This window comes from Acipenser ruthenus, chromosome 16 (assembly GCF_902713425.1).
Source record: "Acipenser ruthenus chromosome 16, fAciRut3.2 maternal haplotype, whole genome shotgun sequence".
NCBI lineage: Eukaryota > Metazoa > Chordata > Actinopteri > Acipenseriformes > Acipenseridae > Acipenser > Acipenser ruthenus.
The window spans coordinates 20,021,507-20,039,912 of record NC_081204.1 but is presented as its reverse complement, the minus strand read 5'-3'; the positions used below and the strand labels follow the sequence as shown (position 1 = coordinate 20,039,912).

Genomic DNA, 18,406 nt, shown 5'->3' with positions numbered 1-18,406 from the left:
CTTTGTGGTCCCCTTCGAGGGGACCAATTACGTCATTTTTTATTCCTCGGAGGAGGTGCGGTGCTTTCACTGCAAGGAGCTGGGGCACCAAAAAAAGAGGTGCCCCAAGCTCCAGAAAAGCGCCAAGCCATCATCGCAAGCACCGCGCCCCTCCGAGTCCACCTCGCCCCCGGGGCCCTCCAAGAGGCCCGCAGAGAAGGGGGGCAAAAAAGAACCCGCCCCCCTCCCGGTAACATCCAGGGGGGGAAAGGGAGAGAGGGCCCCCGAGGCGGCCGGACCCTCCGCGCCTCCTGAAAGCGCGCGGGGGGAGAAGGCCGCCGAGTGGACCTTGGTCGCCCGCCACAAGAAGAAGGTGGCGGCCAGGTCCACCGGGGAGGCCAAGCGGGGGAGACGAAGCCCGCCGCCGCACCATCTGGCGGTGGGTCAGGGGGAGTCCCAGACAAAGGGACTCCCTCGACGGCACCCCCCGCAAGGCAGGGCGGCAAAGCCGCTCGTAAAATGAAGCACCTCATCCCCGGGTACGATGATGAGAGAAGCGCTGCCGGAGGTGTGCTCCCCGTCGCCGTGGCAGGGCAGGGGACATCCTCTGGCAGCCTGAGGGGAAAGAGAAAGGCGCAGGCGCGTCTTCCCACGTGTGCACACAAGTGCACACGTCTCGGCCTCTTGCTGAGGGTCCCCGGGGGGGCGATAGAGGGCCCCCAAAAAAGAAAGAGACCGCCTCGGCGTCCCCCCTCTACCGGCGACGAGGGCCCCCGCCCTCGTGCTGCCACGGAGGGGGAGAAGGAACCACCCCCCGAGGCGGTCCGGGGCTCCGCAAAGGCAGCGGAGCCCATGCAAGCGACCCCCACCGAGGGGTCAGAGGGGGGGGGAAGAACCACCCCTCCCAGAACAAGATCTGCCTCAGACTTCCCTCTCTTGCGGCGACGGGGGTTTCGGCCCTCGTGCTGCCGCGGAGGGGGACGAGAAAACAACCCCTGAGGCAGCGGCGGGCTCTGCGGAGCCCGCACTTACATTGGTCTCCGGAGCGCGGAAGGGAGGGGAAGAACCAAAGAGGGCAGAAGGTGGTGCCCTCGCGGTAGATCCCCTCCCCGAAGTGCAACGGGGCCAAGAACACGGTCCCCGACCCAGCATCGAGGGACCGGTTCCAGTCACCGAGGGGGCGCGGGAGGAGCCCCTGAAACAACAACCGCCTCGGGCTTCCCTTTCCGGCGGCGACGAGGGCTCCGGCCCTTGCGCGGCCGTCGGGGGGGAACATCGCCCGAGGCGGTCCCGGTGACTGATGCGGGGGAAGGGGAAGGACCCGAAAGGGTGTATCCCCTTTCTCTAGGGGAGGGAGGGGAAGGACCTGAGAGGGTGGATCCCCTTCCTTCGAGGGAAGAGGACGGGCCTGAGACCGTGCCTCGGACCTCAAAGGAGGGACCCAGAGCGGGGACGACGAGACCGTCCGGCTCGGCGGTGTACGTCGAGCGACCGTCTGCGCCCCCGAAATCGAGGGTGCAGACGGTCCCCGCCAGGGTCCCTCCACCGATCTCTCCCGCCGCGTCCCCTGGGGGGGGGGGGGGGGCGCTGGGAGAGTCGGTCAAAATCAAGATCAGACGCAACGCGCTCACCCACCAACGTGAGTGCGTTGTGCTTCTCCACCGCGAGGGGGGCGGTGGAGAACCGGAGGAGCGGGAGGAGGACTCGGAGTCCGCATGTAGCGTGGGCTCGGAGAGTCTGTCCGCCCTTCTCCGGACATCCCTGCGGCGGAGCTCCTGGATTTCCTGGAGGCCACCATCCACCGCAGGGACAAGGTCCAACTGGCCCTGGACAAATGGGGGGATTTCCAGAGGATCCTAAACTCTGTGAGATCCTTCCTCAGGGCCAGCCACGCCAGCAAAACTTCGGGCACGAGCGTGCACATTAGTGCCCGAAAGTTTCACGACCAGTTGGTGAACTTCGGGAGATCTCAGGATCTCCCGTGAGTGTCGCCAACTAAATCTGACAGAGGACAATGTATCGCATCGGGACCGTGAACGTCAACGGATGCAAGGACCATTTCCGCAGGGCCCAGGTAATCTCCTTCCTGAAAAAAGGGGGTTACTCTGTGTGCTTCCTGCAGGAAACCCACTCCACTCCGCAGGCCGAGGCCAACTGGCTGCTGGAGTGGGGGGGGAGAGTGTCGTTCAGCCACCTCACCGGCACCTCTTGTGGGGTGGCGACGCTCTTCTCCGGGTCCTTTGTTCCCACGGTGCTCGATGTGGTCAACGTCGTGCCGGGCCGTCTGCTGCACCACCGGATCCGGGACGGGGACGCTACCGTTCACCTGGTGAACGCGTATGCTCCGTCCATGGGTCCGACGAGGGTCCAGTTTTTCCGCCGGATGTCGGCCCACCTGAACACCATCGGCGCCGACGAGCTTGTGGTCCTCGGGGGGGGGGGGATTTCAACTGCACTCTCGAGACCGCGGACCGGGTGGGGCGCGAGCCCTACTTGCTCTCGTCGGCCGCCCTGAGAGAGCTGATTGCTCGGCTCTCTCTGGTCGACATCTGGCGGTGGCAACACCCGGACGCCTTGGCCTTCACCTTCACCCGGGTGAGGGAGGGGCGGGTGTCTCGGATCGACAGGTTCTACGTGTCGCGGAACCACGCTCATTGCGTTCGCGCCTCCGACATCAGGCCGGTGCCGTTCACGGACCACAACCTGGTGGCCGTGACGGTGGCCGTGGTGCCAGCTAGGCACTCCTCCGCCTACTGGCACTTCAACAACAGCCTGTTGGAGGACGAGCGCTTTGAGCGGTCTTTCCGGGACTTTTGGACGGTCTGGCATGGTAGGCGATCTCGCTTCCCCACCTGGCATCAGTGGTGGGACATGGGGAAAGCGCAGATCAAGATCCTCAGAGCGCGTACGAGGAGAAGAAGTGCACCCTGCGGGACCTGCAGCTCCAGCGGTCCTGGGGGGCGTTTGTGCGCTCGCGTGTCCAGTTCCTCCGGGAGATGGACCGCGGCACACACTTCTTCTATGCTTTGGAGAAAAAGAAGGGAGACTGCAAGAACATCACCTGCCTCCTGGCGGACGACGGCTCCCTTCTGACGGATCCTGAGACCATGAACTAGAGGGCCATGGCCTTCTACTCTGCCCTCTTCTCTCCGGATCCCGTCGACTCCGACATGTGCAGGGTTCTGTGGGATGGGCTTCCCACGGTCGGCGAGGGCGTCAGGGACGAGTTCGAGGGCCAGCTGACCCTGGCCGAGCTCTCGGTCAGATGCCCTATAACAAATCGCCGGGCATCGACGGGCTGACCGTGGAGTTCGTCAAAAAGTTTTGGGACTTGCTGGGGCCCGCATTTGCGCGGGTCCTGGCGGAAGCCTACGAGACCGGGGAGATGCCCCTTTCGATGAGGCGGGCGGTCATCACGCTCCTGCCCAAGAAAGGGGATCTCCGCTGCCTGAAGAACTGGCGCCCGGTCTCGCTGCTGTGCACCGACTATAAAATCGTGGCCAAGGCCGCCTCCTTGAGGGTCAAGTCCGTGCTGGCAGACGTGACCGACCAGTCCTACACGGTCCCGAACCGGACGATCTTTGATAATATCTTCCTGGTTCGGGACCTCCTGCACTACTGCAGGAGGACCGGTCGGTCGGTCGCCTTCCTGTCGCTGGATCAGGAGAAGGCATTCGACCGGGTGGATCACGAGTATCTCTTCGGAACCCTGCGAGCGTTGGAGGACAAAGTGGCTGCTAGGCTGAGGTCGTGGTCGGGTCTGCTGAAACTGCTTTCCTTCAGGGGACGGGCTTTAGTGATTAACCAACTGGTGGCGTCGATGATTTGGCATCGACTCACCGTCCTGAGCCCGCCCCCTGAGTTTGTGGCCAGGGTCCAGAGGAAGCTGACGGACTTCTTCTGGGCCAGAAAGCACTGGGTCTCTGCGGCGGTTCTGAGCCTCCCTCTGGCCGAGGGAGGGCAAGGGTTGGTGTGCATCAAGAGCCAGGTGCACACCTTCCGCCTCCAGACGCTGCAGAGATTCCTGTCCCGGCCCCGCAGTGGTGCACGCTGGTATCCCTACTCTTGCGCCAGCTGCACGACCTGGGCTACGACCGGGAATCCGTCTCCCTGAGCTGCCGGTCTTTTACCAGGACCTGCTCAGGACCCGGAGCATGTTTTCTATCGGCCGAGACGCCGTTCCGACCAAGGGCGAAGGACTCCTGCTGGAGCCCCTGCTGCACAACCCCCACCTGGGTGCGCAGGCGTTGGAGTCCCCCTCAGTGCAGCGCGCGCTGATCTCGGCCAAGGTGACCAGAGTCTGGGATCTCCTGGATCGCGAGCGGTCGGAGTGGCTGACTCCCGAGTCGCTCGTCGCCAGGGCGGCTCGGCCGACCGTCAGGACGGCCGGCCGCACGATCCGGGAGTGCAAAGCAGCATTGCACCCAGACTCTGTCAGGTATCTCGAGGGAGTTCTCAGGACCGGGGAGCCATCTTCCATCCCCCCCTACCCCCGGCTCTCCGGTCCTGCTGATCAAACCCAAGGCCCGAGCCCCCCCTCGGCCTCCCCTCGAGAACAACCTGAGCAGGATCTCGCAGTTCTCCTCGACGCCCCTCCGATCGGTGTCGAGGAGGACCCTGTACGCGATGACGCTCCACACCCTCCACTTCCTCGCCCTCGTCTCCCGTCGAGACACCGCTTGGTGGGAGACCCTCCGACCACCGGAGGGCGTCGGTCCCCAGTGGGAGGCCCTGTACTCCCCGCTGGTCTCCAGGGGAGCTGGGGACTTGGGGTGGAGGGTCCTGCACGGAGCGCTCGCGTCAGGAGAGATCATGCGTCACTTTACCGACTCGGACGCCGCATGCCCTTTCTGCGGTCAGTCCGAGTCGGTAAGTCACATTTATTTTCTGTGCGCCAGGCTGCAGCCGTTTTTCCTGCTGCTGAGGAATTTGTTGCTGCAGTTCTGGCTGCATTTTTCACCTCCTCATTTTCGGGCACCCTGTTCATGGCTCCACCAAGAAGAGGGACCTCCTCGTGAATCTGCTCCTGGCTCTTGCTAAACTGGCAATTTACAAGACCAGGAAGCGTAAGATGATCGGGGAGGGTCTCTTTGATTGTGGGGCCATGTTCAGGGCCCTCGTCCGTTCAAGGATTAAGTTAGAGCACGCCCACGCGGAGTCCGCTGGCGACATGCCATCGTTTGTCGACCAGTGGGCTCTAGGGGGCGAGCTCTGTTCCACCTCCCCTTTTCTATTAAACATTTAATTTACAGTCCTTTTTTCTGGTCTTTTCTGTTTTTTTAGTTAAGGCCTAGTCCTTGTTGGCATCCCTATTTTAGGGGTGCTAAATTGAATTTTTTCTCCGGCCACCTTTGGGCGGCCGGTGCACCGACTGCCACTGGGCGGTCGGTGTAGTCCGGCCTACTAGGCTTTAAATAGGACTACTACTACTAATGATAATAATAAGATGTACAATACATTAATTGAATTTATATGTAGAATACAATACATTTGATTTAAAAATAAATAATAATAATAATAATAATAATAATAATAATAATAATAATAATAATAATAATAATAATAATAATAATCTCAAAATGTATTTTGGATTGTTTGTAGAATCCTAGGAGCCCAGATGCGTTGTGGGCGCAGGGTTTTCTGTTGCAGAGGTGGGACAGACAGAGACAGATGATCCTATTAATGACTGCCATGAGCTCAGGTACCTTGCGCTTGCCAGCCCAGCTCTTTACCACAGTATTAAAGTTTGTGTGAGCGATGAATTGCTTTCTCGTCCACTACCTCTTTTACTACATAGGGCTCAGAATCGTAGCAACTCCTTTTTCTTACATCTCTTATTCTGCACAAGCAAAACAGCATGTAAAGCCAAATAATGGATTTATCTGTGTGTGTTTGTTCATTTATACAGCCTACAAATATGACCACAAGACATACTGTATACAAAAGGAAGGTGTTGCATACTAAAGCATTTCTTATTTGTGTTTGTAACCAGTACCACACCTTATTCTCATGGAAATAGGCCAAAATTCTACCACCCAAGTTATAATAAACTGCCAAACTTATAATACTGATTGAAGTTCACTGTTTATTACATGTTTACTACTGCTTGAAAGTTATTGGAGTAGTCTTCCAGATAAGCTCTCCTTCTCAAGCATCTTACAGACTAGAGCAGCAGAGCAGAAGGTGTTCCTGGTCCAGGCTGGGCTCCAGACCCATAACCCCTCTCCAGAGTTGTCCTTTAGCCAACTTCAGCCATCCTCTGCTAGAAGCAGCTAAAGTGAATGTAAATCGGATAACCAGTTTATACAGTAAGCAGAACCTAGTGGACGTGTTGAGAAACTACAGTGATTGTGCTTACAATGTTTCTCACCAACATTGTTGTTTGTGTGTTGAAAATGTGTGTATTATATGTATAACACATCTATTTAACTAAATTAGTTGGGGATGATGGTTTCATAGCCAATAGTGGCATCACATTATTCATATTAAGATAATCTCTGAAGATCTCTACAATTGAGACCCCGCATAAACATAACGTTAAGAATGATATTCAGCAAATGTTGCTGCTGCACTTCATAACGCATTAATACATTTGACATTATGGAAAGCGGTGTTCAGTTGTGGTCACAGTGTGAATGCTGTACTTGGCACAACTTTCATCCTGAGTTGTAAGACGTTGATTTCATCCTGTGCTATGAAGGGCAACCCTGACTCTGTGGTATAGAGTTGTAAGACGTTGATTTCATCCTGTGCTATGAAGGGCAACCCTGACTCTGTGGTATAGAGTTGTAAGACGATGTTGAATACATACTGCACAGAATGTGAAACTGCTTTGGTTCCATTTTGAGACAAAATCTGGAAATAGGAATTTCACAAGGAGCTTACCTGTGGTTAAATGAGTTGCTTTACATATTTTCCAATATATCAAAACCAGCATTGACAGTCTCAAAATCTTTAGGTGCCCCATATCTTGAATGTTGCGATCTCCTGTAGTTTAACAATCTAAAGCAAAAAAAAAGAACATTAGAAAATAGAACACTGATATTGGACAGAATAATCAGCCACCAGTATATACTTTCATGGAAATCCCAAGTGTCGATGATTGTCCATTTATCTTTATACCACTCATGTGGCTACATTTCCGTAAGCTCTTCACTACTCTTTGTTTTCATTTTCATTGCGATCGAACATTAAGAACATAAGAACAGTCTGGGAAGGAGGAAAGTCTGTCCCTTGTTAGCCCACCACATATAGTGAAGAAAAAATTTAACTTTCCATGAATTAACCATGCATAAAGCACCATGTAATGAACGCTATATTTTTTACACAAAAATAAATGAAAAAAAAAAAAACAACATTCCCCACTCCTGGATCATTTTAATTAGCAGTTTTTAAACTATAAATAGCCTGGCTAAACGGTAGTCGGGAGCTCAGTTCAAAACGACAGACAAGCAAACCAAGCGCGAGAAGGAGAGCGGGTCAGGTGAGGGGAAGCGGGAATGGGCTCGCACCAGGTTCGGCTGCCAGAGCGGGGCTGAAGTGAAGCTGAAGCGTCTTGTCTCCTGGAAAAAGCCGCAGCTCCTCTCACAGCATGCGAGATGTAAATTGATGTAAAATTTCAAGCTTCTTGGACAACATATTCACACATAATCACAAGCAATGTTGGAAAAAGTCATATTTTCTGTAAACTATGCAGGACTCATTTTAACGGTGGGACACATGAGCAAAAATGATGTTTGTGGTGAGTAAAAGAGATCACAAAAACACAAAAAAACTGTGAAAAGCGGAGATCAAGAAAGTTACATATGCAGCGACCTTTACATGTTGTGACTACAGCAAATCTGTAGATATGTTCCCAGACTCACAAATTGCAAAGTATTCTGCAGGAAAGTCTAAAAGTCACACAACTAGTAAAAGGCATTGACATATTGAGCATCAACATTGCTTTAGAAATTCAGATTGATTGATAATATGCATTTTATATACAGTACTAGTGTACTAATTTAAAATAGAAGACAGTTGGCAATACAATGTTACTGACAGAGGTATTATTGATCTGCCACATATGTGCGTATGATGGACTTATAATGATGGATTATTGCATTTAGAGGGGTTTTGTCTTGTTATAAAGTAGGTGCAATAGCTGTTTGTTGTGTGATGAAAGTAATGTCAACTGTGTATTCTTTGTAAAATAAACTACAGTGTGCCTGTTTACATAGTACTGGATGCTGCCAAAATCAGCCACCTAGAACTACAGCACAATAAGAACCACAGGCGCCAGAGAGAATTGTAGTCTGAAGCATGTCATGTCATGTTTTTCTGTTTGATATGTTTCCTTTTTAAATGCAATTAGAAAGAGCACCATATCACAGTCTATCATTCGACCATGTAATAAAATGGAATAGTTGTATGCATTTGTGTTATGTAGGTACTCACTTCAAGTCAGGACACTAAGATGTCAATTTACAAAAGCTCCCTTATTTTGAAAACTCACTGTACGAGTTTTTTGTTATTATTATCATTTATTAAGCCTACACAATCACTAGTAATTAAAAATATTGGTAGCGGTAATTGTAAATCCCCATCAGGTTCCTCTGCTCTGTACTGAGAAGCAAGAGACTGTCTTCAGTGGAGTGATGTTATAAGCCACATTAAAATACAGTTTATTTTAATAGTCCTTCACAACTATTTAAACCATTCAAAAAGTCTTTTGAATGCGCAAAAATCAGCTCATGATTTCACCGGAAGCACTTCTTGGATTTACTGTGCACATTGAATTAACTTAACTGTAATAAAACGCACAGGAGTCATTTAAAAGGATAATGTTTTATTTGCAGTATATCAAAATATGATTATTACATGTATGAGTGCTCCGATGATCTAAACTGCCCCATCAAGTCACTGGAGAAACAGGGGTGCAAATTGGTTTGGAAATTGGTGATAAACTGTTTTGAAAGTTTAGCTCCAGAGAGCCCCCCCCCCCCCCCAACCAAACAAACAAACAGAAAGACAGCTCAGCCCTGCTATAAAGCTTCTCTCGGCAGGTAAATGTTTCTACAGCGTCTGGGTTGTGTTGCTGCACATGAGACTGACAGCTGAGAGCTCTCAGTCAGAACTACAGCGCAAGCAGGGGGGCGTGGCCACTGGACTGCGTGTTCTGTGTGTGTGAGAGTGTTCTGTGATTGGTTGTTTATGTTATGTTAATGTTCTGTTGATAGGAACACTGGACCTGCTAGTGCTAGTAGCCTTCATCCTAGCCCATGAAAGGGTGCTCACAGAACTGTACACGTGAAGCATGAACAGCACCTGAGAGGGGAAAGAACTGTATGGGGTGCTGTGGTTGGCTGAGGGCCAATAACAATCTATCTGTTCAATCTATCTGTTCAACACCACCAAACTGGAGTTTACTCACTTTTTTATTTACTACTACACCACAGATTCAACTGATCTCTATTGAGTGATTAGTGTCTCTTAATTACGATATAATCCAAAAATGTGTTATTTGTATATTTTGTTTAATGTAATGTTTTTGGCTAAATTATTCTTCAAACCATCCCAGTTTTGGTGTTTATAGCCCGTGAAAAGTGTAACGCTTCTTTTCAATAGCTGACTTATCTAGTTTAAAAAATACCCCCATTCCTGATCAAACAACTGCAGTCTAACTCCAATCACATTTGAATCACGTTTAAAATAACAATCCATAATATGAATCACACCACTTACTAATTTAACAATTAACACATTTCTCTGTTTTAATTGAGAAACCAAAACAAAGGAGAAAAAATCAGAACAAAGGAGAAAAAGCAGGAGGCAAGGGGCGGTAGTGTTTTAAAGAGCGTCATTTATTCTCTCTTTAGCTTGGGCAATTAAGTCATCGGAAATAAATACTGACGGTGGACTGCTCTAAAAACATCATTATTATTATTATTAACACCTGACTAAGGTGATGGTCATAAGATCAATTCATCCAATGAAAGACAGCACGGTTTTATGAGCAAATAAGGCATCGCAGTCCCGCCCCCAAATTTCATTTTCAGATTGATTGATTTGATTGTTCAAACAGGCTAATATGGATAAAAAAGGCAAAATGATGAAAGTTGTCAAACTTTTTTGTCAGGCAAGTCAAGCCAACCTTGACCTCTGCTCCATCAACCTGTACTAGCCAGGATTCAGAGACTTCCTCTGTAACTCTTGGAGCGTTATCTTCAATCGCGGTGCCCGAGTGTCAAAACTCGCTTCAAAAAGACTGAAACTTCATCAACACAGACTCAGTCACAGCTGTGAAACTCTGACCGATACAATACTGGCAGATTTCTGAATCTGTCCTCAAAAGGTCAATCAAGTATCCCTGATGATGTTCGCTACAAGCTTATTCATTCTTGTTGGGTGCCACCAGAATCGTATGATTTTCCTCCTGTACAACAAGGGAAACAAGCACGTCGTTTTCAGTTTAGCTGGTTGAAAAGATACACTGCTTACAGTTCAGAACTTGAGGGTGCCCTTTGTAAAACTTGTGTTGTGTTTGCAAATACACAAGCAGGATATGGAAAGCATCACAATGCAGGAAAGCTTGTTACAGATCCTCGAATTCAATGGAAAGAAGCTCTTGATGAGTTTCTAAGTGCCACCAACACAATACGAGTGCAGCAGCAGATTACACTATGTAACACAATTTTTGTTCCTGGGTAGTAAGTGTTATTTCCTAATTGCTTATGCCTCAAAAGTATAGAAAATGGCTATTCTTCCCCACAAACTTTGCTTTTGTGACCAGGACAGTGATATTTTGAAATTTACCTATTTCCTATTAGAAAACGTGCGAATTTGTGTCTCTTCGTTCACATAAAGTCAGAAAAAAACAACATATGTATCCAAATTAACATGTATTTATACTAAAGTAATACAAAAATGACTACAAAAGATTTAGAAGTGAGTAGTTTTTCGAGATTTACGATTATACTGTAAATCACTTTCACGAATCAGCCCCCAAATGTAGTCTCCCATCATGTTCTCGTTATACTGTCCTTGGTAGCGGCGTTCAAAGTCCAGTATATCCTGGTGGAAGCGCTCGCCTTGCTCCTCCGAGTACGCTCCCATGTTCTCCTTGAATTTATCAAGATGAGCATCAAGGATATAGACTTTGAGGGACATCCTACAGCCCATTGTGCCATAGTTCTTCACCAGATTCTCAACCAGCTCCACATAGTTTTCGGCCTTGTGATTGCCCAGGAAGCCCCGAACCACTGCGACAAAGCTGTTCCAAGCCGCTTTCTCCTTACTAGTGAGCTTCTTGGGGAATTCATTGCACTCCAGGATCTTCTTTATCTGTGGTCCGACGAAGACACCAGCTTTGACCTTTGCCTCAGACAGCTTAGGGAAGAAGTCTTGAAGGTACTTGAAGGCTGCTGACTCCTTATCTAGAGCTCTGACAAATTGTTTCATAAGGCCTAATTTGATGTGCAGTGGTGGCATCAGCACCTTCCGGGGGTCCACCAGTGGCTCCCACTTGACGTTGTTCCTCCCCACAGAGAACTCGGTCCGCTGTGGCCAGTCCCGCCTGTGGTAGTGCGCCTTGGTGTCCCTGCTGTCCCAAAGGCAAAGATAGCAGGGAAACTTGGTAAAACTGCCTTGGAGACCCATCAGGAATGCCACCATTTTGAAGTCTCCTATGACCTCCCAGCTGTACTCATCATACTTCAAGGCGTCCAGCAAGGTCTTGATGCTGTTGTAATCCTCTTTGAGGTGCACCGAGTGAGCCAGGGGAAGAGACAGGTACTTGTTACCATTATGGAGCAGCACGGCTTTGAGGCTCCTGGATGAGCTGTCAATGAAGAGGCGCCACTCATTCTGGTTACAGGCAATGCCGATTGCCTCGAACAGACTGGTCACATTGATGCCATTTCAGAAAAATGCAGATATGTATCCACTTAGGCAGCTGGAACTAAACTGAACTGGTGGGCTTAAGGCCCCTGTATTTATACTACTATTTATATTACTGGAAAGTTCTAGAAGTTAATCCAAGTTTACTCAGCACTGAATCTATCTGGAATGTTCTGGAAAATAGGTACATTTCAAAATATCACTGTCCTGGTCACAAAAGCAAAGTTTGTGGGGAATAATAGCCATTTTCTATACTTTTGAGGCATTAGCAATTAGGAAATAACACTTACTGAACCAAAAAAAAAAAAATGTGTTACACGGTGTTATTCAGCATATTATATATTATTTGCAGGTGTTGCTCTTGAAATACCTTGTCTAGCGGGAAGGCAAACAAAAACGGGCAAACTATCCAACATCAGATCCAGAAACGTTCTACAGACTTTCCCTTTTCCTTCCTCTTAAATGAACTAGCTGAATTTCAACATCCATGTCGATTTGCCTTCTTCCCCTCTAGTGACCAACTTTGTCACGCTCCTGTACTGTCTTGGACTCTCTCAATCTGTCAACGTTCCCACTCACACCGGTGGACACACCCTGGATCTGCTCATCACCAGGGGTCTTGATATCTCCAATCTCTCAGTCAGATATCTCTCTCTCAGACCATTTCTTAATCACTGCCAATATTAATCTTCCCGCACCTTCAGCCACTACTGATACTGTTATTTCCTTCCGTCCCAAAAATCTGCTAAATCCTATAATACTCTCAGAATGTGTGTCTTCTTTTCCTCTGACTGGTACTCGTCTGTCTTCGGTCGATGATGCGGTGTCCCCCTACAATGTCACCCTTACTCAGATCATTGACACAGTTGCCCTGCTTACAACCAGAACAGTGAAGAAACATCGCAACTGTCCATGGTATACCCTTGAACTTCGACTGCTTAAGTCTGAGCTCAAATGGAGGTCGTCTCGACTAACAGTTCACCGAGAGATTTGAACCGATCACCTCAGCAGCTACAGGCGCGCTCACTGCTGCCAAGGTGAAGTACTTCTCTGAAATCATATCCATGGGACACAGTAAACCAAATATTCTCTTCAAAACCATTGATCAAATCCTGCATCCAGCCATTGATAAATCCATCTCCCATTCATCCTCCTCTCTTACCTGCCATGATTTCTCCTCTTTCTTTCAGAACAAAATCTACACCATTTATTCTACGCTCTCCTGCCACAAACCCAGTATAGTATTTGACCACCTTGACTCCCCTCCGATTGCCCTTCCTGCTCTCTCTTCCGTCTCTCCTCTCTCCATTACTAATGTCTCCAGGCTACTGTTGAAATCAACTACTGCCACATGCCTCTTGGACCCCTGACCAACAAATCTCGTCCGTCTCTTTGCTTCTGACCTTGCTCCTTCCATTATGCACACTCTCAACCTTTCCCTGGTTTCAGGCCTGGTTCCTGCTGCACTCAAGACCGCCTGGCTGTCTTACCTAACTTCCGTCCCATATTCAATTTTCCTTCTCTCCAAAACTCGGGCTGTAGCCAGCCAGCTGATGAAACATCTCACAGATAACAATCTGCTTGAATCTCTGCAGTCTGGCTTCCGGCCGCATCACAGTACTGAAACTGCTCTGCTCCGGATTGTAAATGATGCATGCTGTTTGTTTTCTATGCTGGATGCAGTGGTGTTGCAAACCCGGTCACTTGTGGTGTCCCTCAAGGGTCTGTTCTTGGGCCTCTTCTCTTCAAGATCTACATGCTTCCCTTGGGTCACCTCATCCACCAACATCACCTAATTAGTGAAACAGTTGTTTGGACACTGGGTATGCAGTGATTTCAGCTGTTAAATTGCAAGCTTGAATAAAAGCAATAAAGAAAATCACAGAAAAAAAACAATATACCATGTCTGTCAAGAGAGCTGCACCTTCGTGCAATCGACATGTTGGAGGCTGGACTAGGGCAGCGTACTGTGGCTCGTTGTCTTGGGTGCTGAAATCCAGCAATTTCAAACCTGGCGAGACGGTATAACCAGACACACTCCGTCAATGACAGGACACGAACTGGGAGACCAAGAATGTGTTCCAGTTGACCCTTTCCAGCCCAGCAATGCCAATTTGAATACCTGCTTTCAAGGCTATATTTTTAGATCTTCTCATTGAATGAATTTGGCATCTTTCTGAAGTAATACAGGCACTCAAAGACTAGACTTTTGACCAGTAGCAAAGGATTTTGGAAGACTATAATCTTACCTGGTCATGGCAAATAGGTAGTGGTTTTTTTCTGGTACAGTAGTATAAATGTGTCCCATTTTAACAGTATTTGAGAATTTGACACCTGCTTAACTCTTAAAAGGCCACATAGTTGTTATGTATAAGAAAACATGTTTTTCAATTGTATTTATTGTACATACAGATCACAAATGAATATTTTTCAGGGTTTTTTTTAACATGTTAATTTTTGCAAAACTTATTGTGCATATATGTACCCTAACCTATTTCCAAATTATGTACAAATATTTTTGGAAAAAACTGATCTTTCAATTAGAAATCTAGAATAAACATTACTTTTCGAATGCCAGAACAGCATGTTTATACAAATAATACATTTTTTAAACAAATTGAGAAGAGCCTATTAGCGACCAACTTCTGTGCACAAAAAAATAGCAATCGTTTATAATGTGGTTTAGAACGAGTCGGATTTTGACACAGCAATCTTGGCTAGATTCAGATCCAGTGTTGTCTTGAAAATGCATATTTCGTGGCAAAAGTTTGAAATGTTTCAAAGACATTACATCTGCAACTTTTGGATACCTGGTGCTTAGGGCCCAGTAATCATCCACTACAGGCATGCTGACAACACCCATTATAAATTTCAAATCAATGAAAGACTTGAAATCATATATATTTGTGTTTATGCTAGTACCATTTATTTATTAATTGCATGTATACAGCTCTTTTTATACATAGCAGAAAAAAGAACAAACCACAATACATTTGTATAGCATGTCACACATACAACTGCCGCAATCAGACCATTTAAAATAACAGATTTAAATAACAGTATACACATAATACAAAAGCAGCAGATTTAAAGTTACATTAAAACCCACTAAGATAAGAAAGCCATTTTATAAAAGTGCGATTTTAGTCTTGCCTTGAAAAGTGTAACAGTCCCAGCTTCCCTCACAAACGAAGGCAGAGCATTCCATAATATCATTCCATTGATAGGAAAATCAATTCTATACTGCACAAGGAGCCAGTGTAAAGACAGAAAAAACAGTGTTTAAAAAATATAAAATCCATTTATACAAAGTCTCCCAGCTAACTTGAAAATATCTGCATGCTCTCATTAGTATCTATAGTAAATTCAGCATCTGTCAGTTCTGGCAGATTCTACTGTACTTGTTGAAGCGGTTTTCTCCCACTGCTAATTAAAAAAATAAAAAAATAGCCACATAGCTAACAATTTCATCCCGAGGGCTACAGTGAAACGTAATGTCTTTAAATTGAGACTTTAATGAAGACCGCATGTGTACGCGAGTATTGTAGATAGTAATTCACAGCCAGTCAGCATTTTTGTAAATAGCAACACATGTAATGTACAATAAAATAACATTTTTAGTTGTGTCAGCAGTGTCAATTCCAGGCGGAGCTTCATGGTTGGCAAGGTGACACAGCTGAGAGAATGTTTTCCTCTGTCATCCCGTCTTGTGCAGTCCGCTTAAACTAATAGGTCTACAGAAGAAGATTCCACCCTGTTGTAACAATGGAGCTGGTTTGATGTTAATCCAGGCCAGAAGGCAATATAGAGAGTCCAGACACTGATTGTGTCTTCAGAGACAGAACACATTCATTTTAGTAGTCAGATGCACATCCGAGGCACGTCTGCACAGCTCTCCACACTCCTCGAAACAGATATAAGGTATTGCTCCTGTCAACACTGAAAACTACTACTTTTTCTTATTTTGCAATAGAGGCACAGCGTGCACTGCGATTCCCATCTGTACTGTTATTTGTAACTACATTTATAACTATATATTTTTAACACATGCATTTTAAGTGAAGCAGAATTGCTGTACCGTTAATTCAGCAGTCTGCTGTTTTTCAACCTCTGGTTTTTCAACCATTGGAAAATTTAAAATTGGTTTTGTCGAGTTCCTGAAAATATATCTTATGATCTTGTAAACAATTACATGTCATAAACTCACAGATAACAGAACTTGAAGACTCTAATACAAGAAAACAAAGCCTTGAATCCCTGAAAAAACACAATACTGCACTCACACAGAATCCCTAAAAACAAACACACAATACTGCGCTCACACAGAATCCCTAAAAACAAACACACAATACTGCACTCACACAAAATCCATAAAAACAAACACACAATACTGCACTCACACAAAATCCATAAAAACAACCACACAATACTGCACTCACACAAAATCCATAAGAACAACACTGCACTGCTTCCTGCGACAGCGTGTGGATGTGACAGCGTGTGGATGCGACAGCATGGGAGAAGTACAAGTGGACAAGTACAGAACAGTTAGAAGCAGTTTGAAAGCAGGTTGACAGCTGCAGAAGCTAAACTAAACTTCCAAAAAAATGGATAACACCTATCACATCGTAGTTACTTATTAGTGCAGTAGCTTCAAGTTCTAACATTTTGTTTCTGAGACTTCTAGCATTAAGATAAATACATTTAATAGCTGTTTTACCTGAGTTGTTGCCTTTGTTTTGATGTGGTCTCCCTTCTGTTTTTTTTGTTTTCTCCCCCCTTCCTTTCTATTTTAAATGCTTCTGGACCTCCTCAAGGATCCTTCGTCCGAGTAGCTTGGTTCCCTTTTTGTTTAAGTATAGTCCGTCCAACCTATATAGATAGTCCTTGTTGTAGAATGTCCTCCAATGTTCAAGATAGGTGAAGCCTTCGGATGTTGTTCCTTTTGTTCTCTTGATGTTGGGTTTGATCATCTAAATGTTGAAGTGGTTCAAATTTGTTGGATGTTTGGATTTCTGGTGGTTGTGTTTGACAAAGTTTCTTTTTTTTCCCTGCTTCTGCCTATCTGAACCCAGCTGTTTCGACCCTCTATCTCCCTGGTGGCTTTCAGTTGCTAGGGGTGCAGACTTCCATGAATTGTGGGTGTGCCAGCTCCTCAAGCTACTGTTGCGGTCTCATTACCTGCATCTCCATTTCTAGCACACTTACTAGTTTAAGCAAGTCCTGGATTTTGCGGCACTTTGCACACACTTGGTTGAGCTCTGTTGGGTTTTCTCGGACAATGGATAATTGCAAAGCATACGACATGGTTTATTTAGATTTCCAGAAAGCTTTTGACAAAGTCCCGCATAAAAGATTAATTCTCAAACTGAACGCAGTAGGGATTCAAGGAAATGCATGCACATGGATTAGGGAGTGGTTAACATGTAGAAAACAGAAAGTACTGATTAGAGCAGAAACTTCAAAATGGAGTGAGGTAACCAGTGGTGTACCACAGGGATTAGTATTAGGTCCTCTGCTATTCCTAATTTACATTAATGATTTAGATTCTTGTATAGTAAGCAAACTTGTTAAATTTGCAGACGACACAAAAATAGGAGGAGTGGCAAACACTGTTGCAGCAGCAAAGGTCATTCAAAATGATCTAGACAGCATTCAGAACTGGGCAGACACATGGCAAATGAAATTTAATAGAGAAAAGTGTAAAGTACTGCACGCAGGCAATAAAAATGTGCATTATAAATATCATATGGGAGATACTGAAATTGAAGAAGGTATCTATGAAAAAGACCTAGGAGTTTATGTTGACTTAGAAATGTCTTCATCTAGACAATGTGGGGAAGCTATAAAAAAGGCCAACAAGATGCTCGGATATATTGTGAGAAGTGTTGAATTTAAATCAAGGGAAGTAATGTTAAAACTTTACAAGACCTCACCTAGAATATTGTGTTCAGTTCTGGTCACCTTGTTACAAAAAGGATATTGCTGCTCTAGAAAGAGTGCAAAGAAGAGCAAACAGAATTATCCCGGGTTTAAAAGGCATGTCGTATGCAGACAGGCTAAAAGAATTGAATCTATTCAGGTCTTGAACAAAGAAGACTACGCGGTGATCTGATTCAAGCATTCAAAATCCTAAAAGGTATAGACAATGTCAACCCAGTGGACTTTTATGCCCTGAAAAAAGAAACAAGGACCAGGGGTCACAAATGGAGATTAGATAAAGGGGCATTCAAAACAGAAAATAGGAGGCACTTTTTTACACAAAGAATTGTGAGGGTCTGGAACCAACTCCCCAGTAAAGTTGTTGAAGCTGGCACCCTGGGATCCTTCAAGAAGCTGCTTGATGAGATTCTGGGATCAATAAGCTACTAACAACCAAACGAGCAAGATGGCCTGAGTGGCCTTCTCTCGTTTGTAAACTTTCTTATGTTCTTCTTATGTTCTTATGCAGAGTCAGGTACAACACAAACACCCGTACATAGCATAGCTCCATAGGTCATTCTATAACATACATGCAGGGTCAGGTACAACACATGGGTCAAACTCTGAA

At 46.5% G+C, this 18,406-nt stretch overlaps 1 protein-coding gene across 2 annotated transcripts in view; it reads right to left on the bottom strand.

Annotated features, from left to right (window-relative positions):
* Positions 1 to 18,406, bottom strand: part of LOC117412654 (interleukin-13 receptor subunit alpha-2-like) — a 60,682-nt gene that overhangs the window by 38,879 nt on the left and 3,397 nt on the right. For both annotated transcript variants that reach the window (XM_034021186.3, XM_034021187.3), the window contains exon 2: positions 6,865 to 6,981. In XM_034021186.3, the coding sequence (XP_033877077.1) occupies positions 6,865 to 6,946 (82 nt within the window). In that variant the 5' untranslated portion in view covers positions 6,947 to 6,981. The remainder of the gene's footprint in view (positions 1 to 6,864; positions 6,982 to 18,406) is intronic.